This window comes from Camponotus floridanus, unplaced genomic scaffold (assembly GCF_003227725.1).
Source record: "Camponotus floridanus strain SB8 unplaced genomic scaffold, Cflo_v7.5 scaffold88, whole genome shotgun sequence".
Classification (NCBI taxonomy): domain Eukaryota; kingdom Metazoa; phylum Arthropoda; class Insecta; order Hymenoptera; family Formicidae; genus Camponotus; species Camponotus floridanus.
In genome coordinates, this window is record NW_020229858.1 from 551,020 (window position 1) to 571,158 (window position 20,139).

The window sequence follows — 20,139 nt, forward strand, 5'->3', positions numbered from 1 at the left end:
CGTCCCTCTCGCGGGGCAAGGGGAACGTAGCCTCTAACCAATCAGCCACTGCCACGCTGCCAGCTGATTGGTCACTTCTACGCTCCCCTTGCTCCGCGAGAGAGGGGCCAAGGAAAGAATCGTTGTCGCTCAGTGCATATTGCAATGTCGCCTTGAGAAAGTCGCAGGTCAGCAGGTCTGTTCGTTTTCTTCGCATTCCCTAGAATTTCCATTTAAAATAAAACAATCAAGAATTTTTTGAAGTCTCTAGTGAAGCCAAATGAAACATATATATATATATGCACATGGTTGAAATTTAATTTGCATTTTATTTGGATCTGTTTGTATCTTTTAGAAAATGTTGAATATGCATAGGAACGCGCCTAACATTCTGATAACAGGTATTTAATAACGTAATATGATTGTAGTATGAATTATTTAGCAAGTTGCATTAAGAATGGTTTATATTTTTCAGGCACGCCTGGTGTCGGCAAGAGTCTAATGTCGCGTATGTTATCGGAGAAAACCGGACTAAAATGGCTCGATGTTAGTAAACTAGCTATAGAGAATGAATGTCTAGATGAATACGATGAGGTGTACCAGTGCAGTGTATTAGATGAGGACAAAGTAATAATTTTTTGTTATTGTGTTGATATATCTTACATATTAAAATTTTTAGGATTTTAAGAAAATAGGATTTATAAAATATATTAATTGTAAATTTTATATATTATTTAAATTTTTTTAGTCGTATATAAATTGAAATTTTTGCACAATGTTTTGTTTCTAGTTATTGGATGGAATGGAAAGTCTTATGAACGAAGGAGGAAAGATTGTAGATTATCATAGTGCCGAGTTCTTTCCTGAGAGATGGTTCGATATTGTATTTGTACTCAGAACAGACAATACCATCTTGTACGATCGTCTTAAGGAAAGAGGATATTGTGGAAAGAAACTAGAAGATAACATAGATTGCGAAATTTTTCAAACTATTCTCGAAGAGGCAAGGTCATCCTACAGGAAAGAAATAGTACACGAACTGATGAGCAATACCGTAGATCAGTTGACAGATAATGTAAATAGGATATGTCAGTGGCTGGAACAGTGGAAAATAGACAATCCGCAAACTTGAAAATATGTATAATTAATTTCCTTTCAATCTCTTTTGTTTTATTTACATTAATTAAAGTAATGAAGTATCTAGATTTTAATAACTTGTTGCAAATAAAATTATTTACATAATTCTGTATATAAGTCACAATATATATAGAAACATATTTTTACAGTCTAGATAATATAATATATATACATTAAAGAAAAATGATATGATAAGAAACAAATTGTTTTTTTGGAAAAGTTGCAATATATTTATTCTACTATACCTAAGTCATACTTTAATCTTTTTAATCTATTATCTATAGAATCGTAATATTTCATTTTTATCAAGATTTTTGTTGCTGTTTCAATATCTTTCTTTTTGAATGCTTCTGCCGCTTGGCTAAAGAAAAATTGAGAAAAATATTAGATATGTTGAAAACGATTTTTGCAGCTTATTAAAGCTAAAGAAAGTGAAGATTACTTTGATAATGTTTCAAGCATTTCTTTGGATTCTTTAGCCAATTTGAAGACTTTGTCTTTGTCCTCCATTGCATTTTCTATTTCTTCATTACGCTCCATAATCTCCATAAGAAATTCTGGATTCAAGTTGGTAGTTTCTTCCGATATCGATATACCTTCTAATTGCAACATATACAATCCTCTTTTTAATGGATGCATCAATGTACTATAAGCTTTATTTATTAGAGAGGATAAATTCTCTGAGATTTGTCTTTCTTTCTAGACAGTTAAAATAGATTTTATTTACAGATAAAAAGAATATTTCACCATAAATTACAAAACTTGTGATTAAGAGGAAACTATGCGCTTAAGAACAAATACTTGCCTCAGATTTGTTACCAAATTTATCAGGATGTAACATCTTTTGCAGCTCTCTATATTTTTTATGTAATTCTTCATTAATCACGTTATAATTTTTTTTAATTCCCATGATGTCAAAATAGTTCAAGTTCTGTGGTAGCTCCTGCAACACTTTGCACTTTGAGCAGAACAGCTCGGATTTGTACATATAATTACAATTCCAACATTTAAGTGGACTGTCACTGCAGAAACGTAGTGTTCCCAATAACGTGATCGAAGGATGAGTGTTTCTCGACGATGCCTGATACGAATACAGCTTGCATTGCTGCTTGATCGGGCTTACTGCCATCGTAGATTTTTTAATGATTCTCGCCAAAAACATTTTCCCAAGTGTAATCTCATCTAATGAAACAAATAAATCTGTGCCAATGTACAATTATCATTACATACACGAGCAATTGTCGAGGTACTTGAATTTTGCGACTTCCGCCTCTCTCCGATAAAGCGCTATCAGACCGTGTCGAGATGCGATAACAATAATCCTCTAGGTTAGTCTCTCTCCATGCAGCAGAACAGATGGTTCGGTATAATAATTCACATTATATCTGATTTATAATATTGTATCTTGATTCAAGGAGGGACAAGTGGGATTATGAACTCAACCAAGAGTCGCGGTCACGAGAACAACACGTGTCGCAGAATTTGACGAAAACTAGAGTCGTGTGAGTGTCTCCGAGCTTTTTTCAAGCTCGCTAATCCCCGGGAAAACACAGCGAAATGGGGGACCATCGACAACAGTTGAACAATTTAATCAAATGGTTGGGTACGTTTGATCTTCAAGCGCCGCATAGCTCTGCGGAGGATATAAGCGATGGGGTTGCCCTGGCGGAAGCCTTGGCCCAGATTGCACCAGAGTGGTTCACAGCAGTATGGAAGGCGAAGATCAAGACTGACGTGGGTGCTAACTGGCGTCTTAGAGTAAGCAACATGAAGAAGATTGTGGAGGCTGTGATGGAATATTACATGGAGTGTTTGAACCAGCCATTGTCAGGCTACGTCAAGCCGGATGCGATCAAGATAGGTGAGCATTATGACAGCGATGAGCTGCGTCATTTGTTACAGCTGATTCTTGGTTGCGCTGTCAACTGCGATCAGAAGCAGCAGTACATCACTAAAATAATGGGTATGGAGGAGACTGTGCAGCAGGCAATAATGCAGAGTATCCAGGAGCTTGAGAGCAGTGTGCATGGGCCCAAATTGAGTAGCAATTTCAACTTTGAATCCTTTGATACAGCTGATGGTACTCAACAGAGACTCTATGCGGAGCTCCAAGTGGCAATAGATATGAAGGACCAACTAGCGCAGAAGTGTCACGAACTTGATCAACAGCTTTCTCTGTTGCAGGAGGAAAAGGCTGCATTGATTGCGGAGAATAAAAAATTCCAGGAGCGGTTGGACGAGTTTGAGAATCCAGAGGAGTCTGGTTCTATAATGAAATATTCTGGATTGCGGAAACAAGTGGATGCATTAAAGGATGAATTATTTAAAATGGAAACATCTAGGGATGATTATAGATTAAAGGCGGAATTGTTGGAAAAAGAAGTATTGGAGTTACAATCGAGACAAGAGGATTTACAAAAAGCAGCTGATGAAGCAAACCACCTGAAAGACGAAATCGATGCTTTGAGAGAAACTGCAGATAAAGTAGCAAAGTATGAAATCATGATAGAATCATACAAGAAGAAGATGGAGGATTTAAGCGATCTTAAGAGGCAGCTCAAGATATCAGAAGATAAAAATGTTGAATATTTACAAGCCAAATTAGACTATGAAGAAGAAGTGAAGCGCACGATGATGTTGCGCAATCATTTGGAGGCATGCAAACAGCAGCTCACAGAAGTTCATCATAGACTGGATGAGCAGAGTAACAAATACGATCGATTGGAATTCGAGGGCAAGAAGATGGAAGCCAAATTAGGTGCTTTGCAGAGGGAGAGAGATCGGCTAGTTATCGAAAGAGACGCCCTGAAGGAGACGAATGAAGAACTGAAGTGCAACACGCAATTGCAAACTGCTGAGAACATGGCAAAACCCAGTGCCGATAGTTCCGGCGTTGCTGGAACGGAGATGGTTCCACTTGAGATTAAAGAGAAATTACTCCGCTTACAGTTGGAGAACAAGATGCTGAAGATGAAGCAGACGGGTAACGAGGACAAGCTACCTAGTGTGCAAGCGTTGCTGGACGATTCCGAGGAACGTTTAAATACATTGCGAGGACAAAATCGCAAAGCGAATCAAAGGATAATGGAATTAGAAACCAAATTGGAGGAGGTCATGGGTACTCAAACCAGTGACGATAATAAGAACGACGCGGGTTTGAATCAGAAAATGTCACAGCTGCAGGATGAACTACGAAAAATGCAGGCCGAAAGGGAACGGTTGACATTGCAGCTCGAGGAACGCGAGAGTGCTTTGCAAGCACAAAAACAGAAAGCCTTTGCTATTCAGGAGAAACTGACGCGGAAGGAATACGAAAACGCCGCACTCGAGGAACGTTATAAGAAGTACATTGAAAAAGCCAAGAGTGTTATAAAGAGCCTAGACCCGAAACAGAATAATTCTTCACCGAGTGAGGTCGTTGTTCTGCGTAATCAATTGCTAGAACAGCGCAAAATGATTGAGGACATGGAGCGTTCCATGAAAGAGTCCAGGTTGTTGCGAGAGATGGAAGAGAAGTTAATGGTGACCGCTTTTCATAGATTAGGCTTGAATTGTCACAGAGAGGTGATAGATCAACGGCTCGCGGCGCTCAGTTCAGGACAGGGTCAATCTTTCTTAGCCAGACAAAGACAACCTTCAGCAAGACGCCATCCACCTTATAACTCAAAATGAAAAGAGCGAATCGACTTCATGCTTAAGTATTATAAAAAAGTAATAAAGTAATATTTAATTATTTGAGATAGTTAGGTATAATTATTGTTAATTATAATAGGGCGATAAAGTGATACACGCATATATATATATATATATATATATATATATATATATATATATATATATTGTATTTTAATATGAATTCAACAATCAAACTTATTAAATAACAATGTGGAACATTCAACATAATTAATATCTTGTTATACACAATATTATGGTATCACATTTATTTCGCTATTATAATTATCACAAATGATTCTATTTTTTCCGATATAGATATGCAATTAAATAATTCAAAGGAAAGCAAAAAAACAAAAATCAGACATACATTTACTTTTTAATTAAAAAAAAACAATTTATAGAAAATCTCATAAAGAGATAAATTATAAACATCTAATATAATCTACAATATATAATGTTACAAATAAATTAGACTCAGTTCCTCCATTTATTGCAATCATTCATAGATGTGTATCCAGCCAATTTTTCTGTCTTCCTATAAAATTATCATAGATATTTAACACTTTTTAACACTTTTAATTCTACAATTCCAATTCTCAGCCAAACATTTATGGTGATTTTCTGGCTATTAGATGTGCCAATACATATGTTCCTGTATCTTTAATAAATAAAGAAATAATTGCACAAATATCTCCATCAGCTAGAAAAACGAATTAAACGATACATTCAAATTGTATTGTAATCTATATCGGAAATGTTTATCATTGTATTTATTTTAATCGAGCTCAAAACAAAAAGATATGTTAAATAAACGAATTGTAAATAAGATGATTATATATATATTGTATATGAAATATATATTGCTTTTTAGCATGCTGACAATGGATATTGCGCAACACATTGTATATTATAATGTGGACAAATTTTATCCCATTTAGTGATATTTTAATTTATGCTGATGATGAACAATTACTGATTTGAAAATATTGTATATACTTCATAGTAACGCTTATTTTGATAAAATGTGATTGATGCAAAGTGTATATTCATGAAAAGTGTTAATTGTCTGTTATTGCCTTGTGCAATAATATATGACAAGACAAATTATTGTAAATAGTATATATCGATATACACATATTTCTTAGAATTAGGAAAATAAATATATAAATATTTATGAATACAATACAATTTATTCATACATTTTTATAGTCGCGCGTTAATGTTACAACTAACATTATTTATTTGATACATGATTTCTGTTATTGCTATTATATATATATATATATCTGTTTTACAATTCTATTTTATAATCCCCCTGCACATGATGATGAAGTAATTGGAAAACTATTTTACGGAATGTGTACATACAAACATGAATAAATATATAAATGCGCTACATAATATACAATGCATACTGAAACCAAATTTCAATATCTATGTATATAATTATATTTATAATCTTTCAGGAAAACAAATATTCCATTCTAAAGATTTTAATAATATAAATATTGATCATTAAAATGTATTAAATTATAAAGATTTGATAATTATTTAGTTTATACATCTTTAAAAAAAGCTCTTTTAATTATCTAATTTATAATTATTTTTTCATAAGATTTATAATATATATGTTTATATACAAGAGATATATAAAAAAGAAACTTTGCAAAAGTAAAGATTTTATTGTGCAATTTTGTTGTAATTATTCGCATGTTTCAATCTTGGATCTCGCTCAGATATTTTAAAGATTTATTTTTGCTTTCTTTTATATACATGCATTTATTTTCTAATATATTTTACATATAACTGGAAGAATTATTTGTAGTTATCTCCCTGAGTTACATAAATTTTTTAATATTATAATTTTTCAACAATTTATATCTAATTGCCACTGATACTTTACACTTTATCCTGATTTAGAATGATTTAAAACAAAATATGAGTGGCAGGTTTTCAGCATATTTGTATTTGCTGAAATATAAGCGCTCAGTGGACATTTATTTAATATCTATGATTGAACTGTTGACAAATATATATTTTCAATCATAACTTGACGTTCATGATGCAACTTATTAATATACATAGATGTTCTATCATTGTGCTCTATAATTGGCTTCAACTGTTGTACTTTTGCAATTCTTTGTAAATCAGAATAACATTTCTGATAGTAAAAAATAGCGCTAAGTAAATTCCATATACCAAATTCAGGCCACAATACATTGGTAAAGTAGACACAAGAATTGGAGATCTAAAAAAAAAGATTTAAGATTATTTTAATAGTGGATCTGTGCTTTAATAAATAAAAAAAAATTTATCAAAACAAACTGTCTTCTTACTTGCCACAAGAGGAAGTCACTAAGTCGTACTTCTCCAGAAGTACGAATCAATAAATCTGGATTCAAGGATTTATAAGTATATAAACACTGAGAAATTAGATTTTCATTAACATCTTCTGGTAAGATATCAGCATGTTTTACACCAACTGCTATATCCTTGATTGCATGAGTAATTTCATCTCTTGCTGAAAAGATAAAATATTGTTAAAAATACTATAACTTTAGTAAAATAATTTAAATTCTTATTCATGTTTAACAAAAAGTACAATACAATAATGTATATAAATATATATTATATTGTTATATATAGTTATCTTACATGTATAAGAAAAAGCAATATTTAAAGTTGCTTTATCATTATTTTCAGTGATGATCATAGCTTCGGCAAATAATTTACGCATATCCTCTGAAAGTAAAGATAAATTGCCAATTACACGAATACATATTCCTTGCTCTGCCAATTTATCCCTGGAAATATACATTGCATTTTAATTATTAGATCCATCAGATTTTATGTTATAATATATATTTAATTTAAAATTTTATACACACTTCTCTTCTAAGAGACGCATAAACTTGCACCTAGCAAGTTCCATAAGTCCGCTAACTTCTTCTTCACTGCGATTAAAGTTCTCTATACTAAAAGCGTACACTGTGACTTCTATAATACCCAGATCCCTGCACCACTTTAATGTCTCTGCCAATTTATCAAATCTGTAAGTAAAATATAAGACACATACATGATAAAAAATAATATATAATAAACTAATAAATAGTTACAAACTTTTCCCTCAAAGATACATACCCTTCCACATGTCCCTCTATTCCAGCCTTTTTCTGTTTCTCTGCATAACGTCGATTACCATCCATTATAAATGCTACATGTTTAGGTACATGACCAGTCTTTATAATCTTTAAAGCCAATGATTGAAATAAATTCAAAGTGTTTTCCCTTATCCATGACATTGTATTTTACAAATTCAGAGAATGTATGCAGGAATGTATGAAAATATACTATTTACGATTCTATCTGCGATTTATTTCTCTCAAACACACTTTTGCCAAATTTTCCACTATCGAGCAAGCAACAATTTATTGACAAACATAAATGCCGTGCGGTATACAATATACAGTATTTTAAAACGAACAATGACGAATGATGCTAATCAGCTGTTAGTCATCCTCTAACCTTCAGAGCTAAAGTCATTTTTGCCGTGGCGCGTTAATTTCACAAGTATCTTAATTATCAGTCTTATCTATGTTGCTGTTATTTATGCAGGTACATTCGGGAAGCGACGACATACATTGAATTATCATCGAACGAAATTTTTATCTCGCGCAATTCTTGCTGATGAGTCGGTTTATTTATCATACATATATATGTATACATGTATATACATATCTCTCATATATATGTCGCTCGATCAATTCCTGTAAATGCGTACAATGATATATTTTTTATTATGTTTTTTCCTACTTTCTTAAATTAACGAGTAAAATGAATGAAGGAACTATCCTCAATACACGGCACAAATTCATGCACGAGTTTGTTCCAATCGTTTCATGATAACGTACGATCGCTCGTGATAAAAAATCGTTATGATCATGCATGTCGAACGATATGCACTTCGCGGTTCGACGCAAGTGTCAACGAAATCGTCGATCTGCATTGCAAATATTAATTAGTTATGCGGCGACAGTTCGCACATATTGAAAACGTCTGTTACAAATGACGAGTGTTTAATGATAGTTTTCTGTCGGGTCTAACTTTAATACATAATTTTTCAATCGTTTTTACATGGAATTCTTATAGAGACGATCGCGCGAACAGATGTTATCGAACATTTTTCTTTTATAAACTTTAACTCGCTCTCGCGCAACGAGAGGACATTAGAATATTACTAGTGGATTGTACAGTATTCGCGTATTTACTCGCATATTATATCTTCACCGTCAAATCCACCTGCAAAATTCTCTACAAAATAATACAATTCTCCTCTTAATTGGATTCACAAATCGAGCCATAATCGCGAGACGCTTTCAAGAATGGCGCGTTCAATGGCGGATTCATCTCTTCGCCGATAGGTTCCCGGATGACGCAATCCATAGGTGGTGATTTCATGTCGATCCGATCGAATGTAACAATATTTTTCGCGCAAGTTTATGAGTCCATTCGAGTCGCGATTATTGAAACGATATTTTTACATTTGCGGAAAGATTACGGGCTTTTGACGCGACGCGAAGTGGAAAAATTCCGGGCCATCGCGAATAGAAGGGACGGGCCCCTCGCGGTGCCATCTACGCGCCTGTTGGCAGGAGCCCCGTCATTGGGGGACTACTTTGCGTCGGTTTAGGCGAGCGTGTGCGTGCGCGTTGCGGTCGCACAGCCAAGCTTCGGGGAAAGAAAATGAACTCCGCGGTGGTTATCGCGGCGCTATGAGCCGTAAATCCAAATGTTTTGTCGTCGCTCGTGAGTGAATAGAAATCGATTGGATCGGTCGGGATGGAGGTCAGCGCGTCCAGGAACGAGTCCGGGATCGCATCAGGTAACATAGAAGGCCGTATACGAGCGTGTAAACTCGCTGTACGTGCCTTCGTGCCGCCGTACATGCCGCCGTGTCTAAAGCCCCCCCGTGTGTTTCTCCCTTTACAGAGCTGTACTTCCTGATCGCGAAATTTTTGGCGGCGGGACCCTGCGCGGAAGCCGCGGCGGTAAGTGGCCAAGGGCCGGGATGCCGAATGAAGGCGCGTCGTAATTCGAGGTGGAGCCCTAACGCGCTTTGTTTCAGGTGCTGAAGCGGGAATTGGAGCATGCCAAGGTAAGCCGATCGACGGGACTGACACTGTACACAACTAGTCTCGCGGGCCACATGGCTCGCGCACGTGGTTTCTGCTTGTCAAAACATTAGAATCTCAAGGTCGCTGACCTTGGTGAGGTATCGCGGCCGCTCGCCGTACGCGATCGGCCCTTGCCGATCGTCATCGATCGGATCGCTGCCGATCGATCGGATCGATTTTTTTTTTTCTCCACCCCCATTAATCGTTCCCCCCGTATAGATTTTAGATCGTGTTTCTGTTCGCAGACTTTGCCGTCGCGACTCGACTGGGAGGGCCACGTGCATAATCAAACGTTCGAGGAGTTGGTGAGTATGGATATACGTGCTGACATGGCGATCGGCACGAGGCGGACATGTCGACTCGACTCGTCTCGCGAGCGAGATGCACGGGGTCGGCCCGCCGTTGCGCCATAACGCAAGGTGGTTCGATGAAATAATGCGCCGGGCGCATCGTATGTCGTGGATCCGCGGGGGGTGCTCTACCCCCCGTTTAATCCCCCCGTAACCGCCCTCCGCCGCGATTCCTCTCGCGTCTCATGGTCTCTCTTTCTCTCGCATGGAACGTTCGTCGTGGCCTCCCCCCACTACCGCCGTCCGTTGGCCAATCGAATGGCGCGTTTCCGGCCATTTCGCGTGAGCTGATCAATGAATATATGTAGAGGTCCACGGCTTATTTATAGAAAGTGGCTCGCGCGTGATGAGCGGACTACGCTGATTGGTCGACCGCGGGAACTACTTGACCATTCGAATTTTGCGCGCGAACGATGAATGCGATGATGATTCAACTTTCTAATTTCAATGTTTATTGCTAGTGCAATTAGGAAATATTAATTTTCAACTCTATAATGTTTCTTTTCTCGTATTATACGCAAATAATTTCTGAGTTTCACGTGTTTGTATGAAGATTTAATGCTGTATAATGTCTAAAAAAAAATACTTGACATATTAATATTTATAGCCTTTCTAGGTATTATATAATTCTAAAACTTATATGAGACATAAAAAAGCTCTTAAACGCTTGCAATTTCATCTCTCTGGATTATTTTACACAATAGCTTATTATTATAATTTTTTTTAGGAAAAAAAATATTCTCACATTGGATCCGATCATTTGTTGCAAATATGTGCCAGAATTGGACCAGTGTTAGAGAGAGAAGTGCCGCCATGTGTCCCTGGAGCGATATCGCTTTTGGGTGCAGGCAAACAATCTTTGCTGCGTACCCACGAAGGTATACGAAATAATATCAATGCCTTTTATTAATTATATTCTTTATTGCAATAATAGAATTTTATATTTTATTAATATACATAAAGTACATGAACATTGTATGTATAAAATATGTATAAGATTTTACATATAAATTTTACGTATGTATAAAATTTTTTTTATAGATATCACACGTTGCGTATACAACATTGTCGATTTTTCCACAAGATTTGGTGGAAAACCCCTTTTGGAATTATCTGGTAGCTTATCAGTGCCTAATATAGGTAAGACATTGAGAATTGACAATTGAATGTAAAATGTACTTGCATTTTATTGGCATTTCTTTGCATACTTTTTTTTTCCTCTCATGTAAAACTCATATAATTTTGTTATGCATATGTTTTTGTCCACTAGTACGTGTACTTCAGGGACGTGAAAACTCTGGTCCTCTAAGTCGAAGACAGGCAATACCGACAAAGTTTTACAGCAAGATGAATTTATATCGGCGTACACTGGGTCATTTATCCGCAGTGTATTGTGTACTGTTTGATCGCAGTGGTAAATATATTATAACTGGAGCGGACGATTTGCTCGTCAAAGTCTGGAGTTCTGTTGATGGACGTTTACTTGCCACTTTTCGAGGCCCGTCCGCCGAAATTATGGACATTGCTGTAAATTTTGATAATACTTTATTGGCGGCGGGAAGTTTAGATCGAGTATTACGAGTTTGGTGTTTCCAGACGATGTCGCCTGTGAGTAGAAACTAAATTATTTCTATTTTATAATTATTTTTATAGAGAATAATTATATTTTTCTTTTAATTTATATATATCTTCTTCTTCAAGGTGGCAGTTTTAATGGGGCATACAGGCATGATTACATCCGTGAATTTTTGTCCAATAGAATGTAATGGTGTCTACTATTTAGTTTCTACTAGTACTGATGGATCAGTGGCTTTCTGGTCTTACACAAAGAAATTGAACGAAAGGGCAGTATTTCAGTAAGTTCAATTTGGACATAAAATAATTCTTTTTAGAAGCATCTTTCTGTCTATTATCTTTTTGTATTATTTTCAATATCTTACATAAATATTTTTGCGAACGATTGTGTGTGATATGTAATTTATTACAGGACGAAACCTATTCAATATCATGAGAAAATGAGACCCGGCCAAGCACAAATGATATGTGCCTCTTTTAGTCCTGGAGGTGCATTTATGGCAGCTGGATCTGCAGATCATCATGTAAGAGTTTATACAATGTTAGGAGACGAAGGACCACGCCGAGTTCTCGAAGTAGAATCGCATTCCGATACTGTAGACAGTATTCAGTGGGCGCACAGTGGTTTAAAATTCATTTCTGGATCTAAAGACGGTACTGCGAATGTATGGCATTTTGAGCAACAGCAATGGGTACATAAACAGCTACTCATGACGACAAAGCTTTCTGGGTATGTTTTCAATAATTTTTTTTTCTTTTATAAAAATTTTATGCTTGTTAGCCTGTAATATAGCATGTTAAAATTGTTTTTCTCTTTTTTCTTTTACAGGGAACCAGAAACAGATGACGACACAAGCAAAAAAGCAAAAGTGACTATGGTTTGTTGGGATGTAAGCGATGAATATGTTATAACAGCAGTGAACGATTACACATTGAAAGTATGGAATGCTAAATCTGGTGAACTAATGAAAGTTTTGCGCGGACATAAAGATGAAGTATTTGTGTTGGAATCGCATCCAATAGATTCTCGCTTGATACTCAGTGCTGGTCATGATGGACAGCTTATCATTTGGGATGTATTAAACATAGAATCGATAGCGTGTTTTCAAAATTCTGTTGAAGGTCAAGGAAATTGCGCTATTTTCGATGCAAAATGGTCGCCTGATGGTACAATGCTCGCTGCAACAGATTCTAATGGACATCTTTTGATGTTCGGATTTGGATCTGGCGCTGGGAAATTAAAAATTGTAAGTTAGCTTGCAATATCATTTATATATATCATTTTGTCTTACGCGGGTATATTTAATTTCCTAAATTATTTTCAGATACCAACAGAATTATTCTTTCATACGGATTATCGGCCCTTGATAAGAGATGCAAATAATTATGTTCTTGACGAACAAACACAAACTGCGCCACATTTAATGCCGCCACCGTTTTTAGTTGATGTAGACGGAAACCCTTATCCACCGGCACTACAGAGATTAGTACCTGGAAGAGAAAACTGTAGGGGCGAACAATTGGTACCAAATATTGCGGTTGGTGCTGGCGGTAAGATTTATATACATGATATTTCAAAACAACATTTCTTGAGAGAAATATCTTAATAATTGAAGAGAAATGTTATACAGAATGATCTTCAATAACAAAACAATATCATATTTAGGTTTTTTAATTTTTTGATTATTCAAGATTTTTCATATAACTTTTTTATTAGAAGACTATATAAATTTGTATTAAACAGGGATGCAAGAAGTTATAGAAGGTCTTCCAGAGCAAGAACCAAGATCGAACATTGATCGATTGATTGAGGCTCTTGCTCAGAGACAAAATATCAATGCAGATGGAGAAGCCGTTGGCGCTGGTGATGATAGAGAAAATAACATCGCAGAACAACCGATTCGTCAAATAGCGAGTCCCCGTGGTAGTAGAGCTGGTTTGAGAAGAGAAGGCAATGTTGAAGGTGTCCGACAAAGTAGCGGTAATTGGCAGAGGGATAACACCACGCCGTGGAACAAACCTATTCTCGCGCGTCCCATGAAGTTAGCCATTAAAGACACTCAAATTAAGGCGGTGTAAGTAATTAAATCATAGTTCTCTGGTATTGAGTATATATTGTAAATAACATAATTATACTTCAATGAGAATTTATAGAAAACAATTATAAATAAACTTAATAAACGTTAATAATTTGTTTGTGGTAACAGACGAAAATTAATGTTCTAAATAAATTATAGATTATATTAAATAATTTGCTAATATTAATATTAAAAGAGAATTATTGATAAATATTAATTCATATTTTTACATTATCTGTAAAGTCACTCAATGGCAGAGATGGAATTAGAAAACTGGCGGCGAGAAATGCGACGGCGACCGCAGCCTACATCGAGCACTGCCGTTAATCAAGGCAATATAGGAAGTAGACTCGTAAATCGCAAACGTAATAGAACTACTAGACACGGTTATAGAACCAGAGCAACACGTGGTGAAGAACAGGAGGAGGAAGAATATGAGGTACCTCATGATAGAAGCAATATTTAATTCTGATAAGTATTAACTCGTAGATAATCCTATTTGCTTGTGTGTAATAATGGATAGGAAATTTCAGAATTTTACAATTAATTAAACGTCATAATATTGTGCATTTTTACAGAATCCTGATAATACTGGCACGTCAGCGAGTTCAGCCAGCACTAATAGCAATGATTCTACTGCTCATGAGGAAGATTTGTGTTCCGATAGTACTACTACAGACTCGAGCACTGAATATTCAGATTGGATGGCAGATCATGGACTGAACTTAGAACCTCCTAAACGTAGCAAACGTAAACCTGTGAAAAAGCGATCTGTTACACCACCGAGTGATGTAGATAGAAGACGCAGTAAACGTCCTAAGAAAAAGGTAAATTTGTAATTCTTATGTCATTTTAAATCTACAAAAAATTTTAATTAAACTATCATTTTATTATCTAATAGGGAGTACAAATAGCTAATGGTAATTGCGAAGTTACTGATATTTACCGTCCTTCGGAATGGCTTACCGAAGTAATTCCAAGGAAAGCCCCTTATTATCCACAGATGGGCGATGAAATAGTATATTTCAGACAAGGTCAAAAATTCTATTTAGATGCAGTTAAGAATAAAAAGATTTATGAGCTTAGTCCACGTTGCGAGCCATGGACCAAAATGAATATTAGAGTATGTATACTTTATTCTAAGGAATGAAAAAGAGGTTTTTAATATGGGATGGAACATTTAAAAAAATCTTAAATAAAATAAAGATGTACATGTATTAATTGGAAAATGTTTATATTTGTAGGCACAAGAGTTTGTAAAAGTAGTGGGTATTAAATATGAAATTAAACCGCCTCGTTTATGTTGTTTGAAATTAGCGTTGATGGATGAAGGTGGTCGACTTACTGGGCAGAATTTCACCATCAAATATCATGATATGGCCGATGTATTAGATTTCTTGGTGTTACGTCAAACTTTTGATACGGCGTTGGCACGAAGTTGGTCTGAAGGCGATAAGTTTCGTTGCATGATCGAGGATGGTTGGTGGATGGGACAAATTGTTGGGGTGGAGCCGCTAGATGAAGAATTTCCGGAATCATTTTTTTTATGTTTTCGCGTCAGATGGGACAATGGGGAATATGAACGTATGAGTCCTTGGGATCTCGAGCCCGTTGATGAAGATAGTAAGCTGGTCATTCAATTCACGATTATCAAAATTATAATATTTAATTATAAATATTTAATTTTGAATTAGTCAAAAAAGCGAGTATAAAGATGTAAAAATTTATAAAGATATAATACTTTAAACTAATATTTTATTCTCGCTTTTTTCTCTAGACTCTTTAATTTCGTACTATATGCGTTAATTATACTCGTTTAGGAATCCCGCCGGTAATCGGTGACGCGGTTCCCGTTTTGCCAGAAGAAAGACAAGCGATATTGTATCAACCCCATGCGGAAGAGTGGCCCATGGGTGATAGAGAAGCGACTTGTCGTCGAATTATACGAGGTTTGGATCAGGTGATGAGCCTCGCAATTGCGGAACCATTTGTGGTGCCAGTAGATCTCAGTCTTTATCCGACTTATGCGTATATTGTTGAATATCCAATCGATTTATCGACTATAAAAGCTCGTTTTGAGAATCATTTCTACAGAAGAATCACATCAGCGCAATTTGATGTCAGATATTTGGCAACAAATGCTGAGCAATTCAATGAACCTCACAGTCATATAGTGAAAAAGGCGAGAATAGTCACTGACATATGTTTGCGCATAATAAAGTAAGCAAATATATATTTCTTCTAGACTTTTTTACAAAAGTTAACATTTATGCAATCTTTACATTCTATATTACTGGTTATATAAATAAGTGTTATATAAGTAATATTTCTCTTATGCAGATCACCTATTGATTTGGATGTTCCGGCAGTATATCATCAATTGAATGATACATATCGTTCCTCTGAATCAGAGACAGAGATAGAAACCAACAAACCTTCAACGAGTAAACAGAGATCTACATCAAGTAGAAATTTACGTTCTCAGCAAATCTCACTAGACTGGAAATTAGCTTGTCGTCAATTATTGGAAAGTTTATGGCAATGTGAAGATTCAATTCCTTTTAGGTAAAATGTGATACGATTAAATTGTCGTTTTCTCTTTTTTATCTTTAAAAATATATAGTTATATTGAAAATATAATCATATGAAAAATCGTTTTGCAGAGAACCGGTTGATAGATTAGAACATCCAGAATATTATCAAATAATAGACACACCGATGGATTTGCGCACTGTTAAAGAGGATTTATTAGGTGGCAATTACGAAACACCAGCGGAATTTGCCAAAGACATGAAATTAATATTTACAAATAGTAGAAATTTTAATACAAACAAACGTTCGAGAGTAAGTTAATATAATTTTTGTTTTATTTATGTAGTTACTCCATAGTTTTTTCTGCGCATTTTAAATATTTTATTATTTATTTAGATATATTCGATGACAGTAAGATTATCGGCCATGTTCGAAGAGCATATGCGTAGGATATTATTAAATTGGAAATCAGCGCGTAGACGTAACGATAATGCGAAAGTAAAAGTAAAAGGAAAAGGAAAGCAAAAACGGAAAAGGAAAACGGAACGGAAGCACAATTTAAGCAATGGTACCGGTAAGCATTTGTATATCTTATTGGTTTGTATAAGTGCAATACATAATTAAATGCTATTTTATTTGCAGGATCTAAGTCAAAATCCGTTCCTATTCCAAGCGACGATGAGGATGAAGATGAGGATGATGTAAATAGTGATAACGATGATGAAGAATCGGGTAAAGATCAGAAAAAGAAAAATTTTGATATATCCGCACCTGGTACGCATTTTCTAACTTATTATTCTATATGTGTACCGTTCAAGAAATTTGTTAGATTTTGTATATAAATGTTTCGAGTAAAAACATATTTTGTAAGAATAAGTCGAATTCGAAATGAGAAAGAGAAAGAGAGAGAGAGAGAGACTATACTTGGATAAGATTGAAGGAATTATAAAGCCATATTAACTCTTTATTTTTTTATTAATCATATTTGTATTGCGTTCATATAAGTCCAAGTTTGACAGATTTTTTACTAGAGATATTTATAGCAATTTAATCTTTTATAATAGTTTTTGAAATTGGGATAGACATTAAATTAAAATTGTTATCATTATTTGTAATCGATTACATCTTTATTATTTGGATTGAAGTCACTTTTTTATATAAAATAAATTAATTATTAAATTATTAATTTCAATTTTATTTTGACTTTTTTAGGACCATCACGGATGACAAACGGTCATACGAAACGATCTTGCTCGTCTCGACCGACGTTGAAATTACGGATATGCCGATCGACTGTGTCCAAAAAGTCAAAGAACAGTGATAGTGATGTTAGTGAATCAGAAGCAACGACAGATACTGAAAGTAGTGATAGTGCTCCTGTCCGACGAACTAGAGCAAGGACAGCGATGCCCAATGTTAGTGCTGATACCGATTCCGGGGACGATTATACGCTCAACGGTCGCGGTAAGCAAGTTCGCAAAAATCGCGGCAGGAACATTAAGAATGGTAAACAATCTAAATCCAAAGTGAAATCGAACGTTATCGTGGACGATGACGATGACGACGATGAATACATTGCGAAGAACAAAGCCAATGATATTGAAGAGAATAAGGAAGATGAGGAACAATTTGTCGAACCGGACTCCACGGAAGAAGAAAGCGAAGAGGAAAAATTTATCAGAAGAGATACTAGATCACGAAAATTAGTAATCGAGAACAAGGAAAACCAAAAATATACCGCTAATAATAGAAAGAACGAAAATAGCGCGAGCGAAAGCGAAGAGGATGATGAAGAAGAACAAGATGAAGAGGAAGAGGAAGAAGAAGAGGAAGAGGAGGAGGAAGAGAAACCATTACAACAGGAGGCCAATAATCAAGATTCTGAGGACAGTGATTATTCATATAAAGTACAATTTAGATCGTCGCGCTCCAGCCGTCGAAGACAGCGCGGTTCCATAGACTCGGAGGATACGAGGCAACAGTACAGTGGTAGTAGACGATCGGGTCGAAAGCGTCCTCATTATAAGGAGGACAGTGACGATAGTAATGGAATGCCAGTAAGAAATCGACGCAAGATTAAGCGCCGCTCTTATGCTGAGGAGAGCGACGAAGATAGCATACAAGAGCCAGGCATTAGTATAAGTAGTAGAGGTCGTATACGTAAAATGACACCGCGCGCCCGTGCTTACCTTTTAGAATCACCCTAACGACATCTTCTATGTTAGTAGAAGTCGTGTGTATATTAAAGAACTTATTTCAGAAAAATTCTGATGAAGATCGTATCATCTCGCGCATTCTTAGATTAATATGTTACATTGCAATCGAAAAAAAAAAAATGTAAGATACACTAACGCGTATAAATACTTCGAAATGTTTGATTGACTAATTAGGATAAAAATTTTTGTAGTTTTTTCCTGATTCGTTTCGAAGTGTTTATCAACAAGTTAAATGGAATGGACCTCGAAGACGAATAAAGTTTTCAATCTATTTTTTCCACCTCTATTTGTTTTTTCATTGTTATACATTGTTCAAAGTATGTAATTGCAATACGAATTTCCGACAGCGTAGTACGGTGGCAAGAACTAAAGTTTCAAACAAGATAATACCTATTAATTTCATATTCTTGTTTAGCTTACTTACATAATAGATGGAGATTATCGTACTATAATGTCGTATCGGATGCTTTTGCTACAAAGAACTTCTATTTTTACAAAGTAGTTCTTTGAAGCAGCTGTTCTTTTCTTTTTATATTTGTCTATATTCGAACGATATACATACTAGTGTAATGGTACAAGCGAAAATAGTTTTATAAGCAAACACATGATATTTTCGATATCTTGATAATCATCCTGTATATGACATGTTCAATCGAATTCACATTAGACAGATTACTGTATATAAAGTTTCACTCACTCTAAAGAAAATTATATAGAGAATTCCATATAATCGCGTTATTGTACAGATACAATGATTATGATCTTGTTACTTGTAAATGGAAAAACAAGCTTGCTTATGCAAAGACATGAATTCTCATTTAATTGTGACGATTGCTTCCATGATTTCGAAAATTTCAAGATTCACATAAATATATTTTTATGTTATGACAATAGAAAGAGAATTGATATAAAATTATTTTATAAAATAGTTTTCAGTTTCATAAAAATAATAGTTAGTTAAATAGCAAGTTAAATTATACAATGCTCTTGTGAAATTTATCAAGTTATCATTTTTACAGGTCTTCGTAATATCATTGTGACAATTGTTCGTTGAGAATTTATTTAGAGAAAAATGTTATGCGATTTTTCTACATATTCTGAGTTATTAAAAACATATATGTGAATCAGTATTTTATCCATAAAAGATTCTTAATACGAAATTGTAATAATTATAATTCAATTTCCACATATTGCCAGAGTAAAATTTATGGGATTTGTTACATATGCAATAATTATTTCCTTGGACATCGATTTATAATTAACATTTTTCAAGTTATATAAAACGTGACACTTGCAATAGCAATAGCGCAGTTTGTTGTTAGCATATAAATTAAATTTTACTTTGATTGTGATGAAAAGTCAGGGAAAGTACAAGAAAATATCCTTTATTTTCTTCTCTTCTTTTTTTTTCTCCGATATTAAA

The 20,139-nt window shown here is 35.0% G+C and overlaps 5 protein-coding genes across 6 annotated transcripts; 3 read left to right on the forward strand and 2 right to left on the reverse strand.

The window, feature by feature from the left end:
* The first annotated feature begins 156 nt into the window (after window positions 1-156).
* On the forward strand, window positions 157-1,114 carry LOC105258116 (adenylate kinase isoenzyme 6). The gene is made up of 4 exons (XM_011269196.3): window positions 157-175; window positions 335-380; window positions 455-606; window positions 770-1,114. Exons 2-4 carry the CDS (start codon window positions 338-340, stop codon window positions 1,109-1,111), a joined length of 537 nt encoding a protein of 178 aa, XP_011267498.1. The 5' UTR covers window positions 157-175; window positions 335-337; the 3' UTR covers window positions 1,112-1,114.
* A 233-nt stretch (window positions 1,115-1,347) lies between these two features.
* Window positions 1,348-2,532, reverse strand: LOC105258117 (iron-sulfur cluster co-chaperone protein HscB, mitochondrial). The gene is made up of 3 exons (XM_011269197.3): window positions 1,922-2,532; window positions 1,559-1,815; window positions 1,348-1,477 (listed from the first exon to the last, which is right to left on the reverse strand). Exons 1-3 carry the CDS (start codon window positions 2,276-2,278, stop codon window positions 1,348-1,350), a joined length of 744 nt encoding a protein of 247 aa, XP_011267499.1. The 5' UTR covers window positions 2,279-2,532.
* Window positions 2,533-2,628: 96 nt separating this feature from the next.
* On the forward strand, window positions 2,629-4,896 carry LOC105258119 (protein Hook homolog 3). The gene has a single exon (XM_025414705.1). It carries the CDS (start codon window positions 2,674-2,676, stop codon window positions 4,786-4,788), a length of 2,115 nt encoding a protein of 704 aa, XP_025270490.1. The 5' UTR covers window positions 2,629-2,673; the 3' UTR covers window positions 4,789-4,896.
* A 1,557-nt stretch (window positions 4,897-6,453) lies between these two features.
* Window positions 6,454-8,747, reverse strand: LOC105258120 (dehydrodolichyl diphosphate synthase complex subunit DHDDS). The gene is made up of 5 exons (XM_011269199.3): window positions 7,933-8,747; window positions 7,680-7,841; window positions 7,447-7,595; window positions 7,128-7,312; window positions 6,454-7,039 (listed from the first exon to the last, which is right to left on the reverse strand). The coding sequence occupies exons 1-5, from the start codon at window positions 8,091-8,093 to the stop codon at window positions 6,800-6,802; spliced, it is 897 nt and encodes a 298-aa protein (XP_011267501.1). The 5' UTR covers window positions 8,094-8,747; the 3' UTR covers window positions 6,454-6,799.
* Window positions 8,748-9,494: 747 nt separating this feature from the next.
* Window positions 9,495-19,099, forward strand: LOC105258121 (PH-interacting protein). Of its 2 annotated transcripts, none has more exons than XM_011269203.3 (22): window positions 9,495-9,673; window positions 9,781-9,839; window positions 9,917-9,946; window positions 10,211-10,270; window positions 11,043-11,193; window positions 11,357-11,455; window positions 11,586-11,923; window positions 12,017-12,171; window positions 12,303-12,620; window positions 12,720-13,137; window positions 13,216-13,441; window positions 13,635-13,965; window positions 14,212-14,407; window positions 14,547-14,795; window positions 14,870-15,091; window positions 15,213-15,591; window positions 15,789-16,188; window positions 16,309-16,533; window positions 16,632-16,812; window positions 16,897-17,068; window positions 17,143-17,274; window positions 17,713-19,099. In XM_011269203.3, the coding sequence occupies exons 1-22, from the start codon at window positions 9,631-9,633 to the stop codon at window positions 18,705-18,707; spliced, it is 5,379 nt and encodes a 1,792-aa protein (XP_011267505.1). In that variant the 5' UTR covers window positions 9,495-9,630; the 3' UTR covers window positions 18,708-19,099. The 2 variants fall into 2 exon arrangements, with proteins under 2 accessions (XP_011267505.1, XP_011267503.1); XM_011269201.3 differs by having other exon boundaries at window positions 9,497-9,673; window positions 16,897-17,074.
* Window positions 19,100-20,139: the final 1,040 nt, after the last annotated feature.

Coding starts and splice junctions, on each gene's coding strand:
- LOC105258116 (XM_011269196.3), top strand. CDS start 338: ATGTTGAATATGCATAGGAACGCGCCTAACATTCTGATAACAG. Junction 381..454: donor GCCTAACATTCTGATAACAG/GTATTTAATAAC, acceptor TATATTTTTCAG/GCACGCCTGGTGTCGGCAAG. Junction 607..769: donor GTGTATTAGATGAGGACAAA/GTAATAATTTTT, acceptor TTTTGTTTCTAG/TTATTGGATGGAATGGAAAG.
- LOC105258117 (XM_011269197.3), bottom strand. CDS start 2,278: ATGTTTTTGGCGAGAATCATTAAAAAATCTACGATGGCAGTAAGCCCG. Junction 1,816..1,921: donor AATTTGGTAACAAATCTGAG/GCAAGTATTTGT, acceptor TTAACTGTCTAG/AAAGAAAGACAAATCTCAGA. Junction 1,478..1,558: donor ATGCTTGAAACATTATCAAA/GTAATCTTCACT, acceptor ATTTTTCTTTAG/CCAAGCGGCAGAAGCATTCA.
- LOC105258119 (XM_025414705.1), top strand. CDS start 2,674: ATGGGGGACCATCGACAACAGTTGAACAATTTAATCAAATGGTTGGGT.
- LOC105258120 (XM_011269199.3), bottom strand. CDS start 8,093: ATGTCATGGATAAGGGAAAACACTTTGAATTTATTTCAATCATTGGCT. Junction 7,842..7,932: donor ATAGAGGGACATGTGGAAGG/GTATGTATCTTT, acceptor TTTTACTTACAG/ATTTGATAAATTGGCAGAGA. Junction 7,040..7,127: donor GTGACTTCCTCTTGTGGCAA/GTAAGAAGACAG, acceptor CTTTTTTTTTAG/ATCTCCAATTCTTGTGTCTA.
- LOC105258121 (XM_011269201.3), top strand. CDS start 9,631: ATGGAGGTCAGCGCGTCCAGGAACGAGTCCGGGATCGCATCAG. Junction 10,271..11,042: donor ATCAAACGTTCGAGGAGTTG/GTGAGTATGGAT, acceptor AATTTTTTTTAG/GAAAAAAAATATTCTCACAT. Junction 13,966..14,211: donor GACACTCAAATTAAGGCGGT/GTAAGTAATTAA, acceptor TTATCTGTAAAG/TCACTCAATGGCAGAGATGG.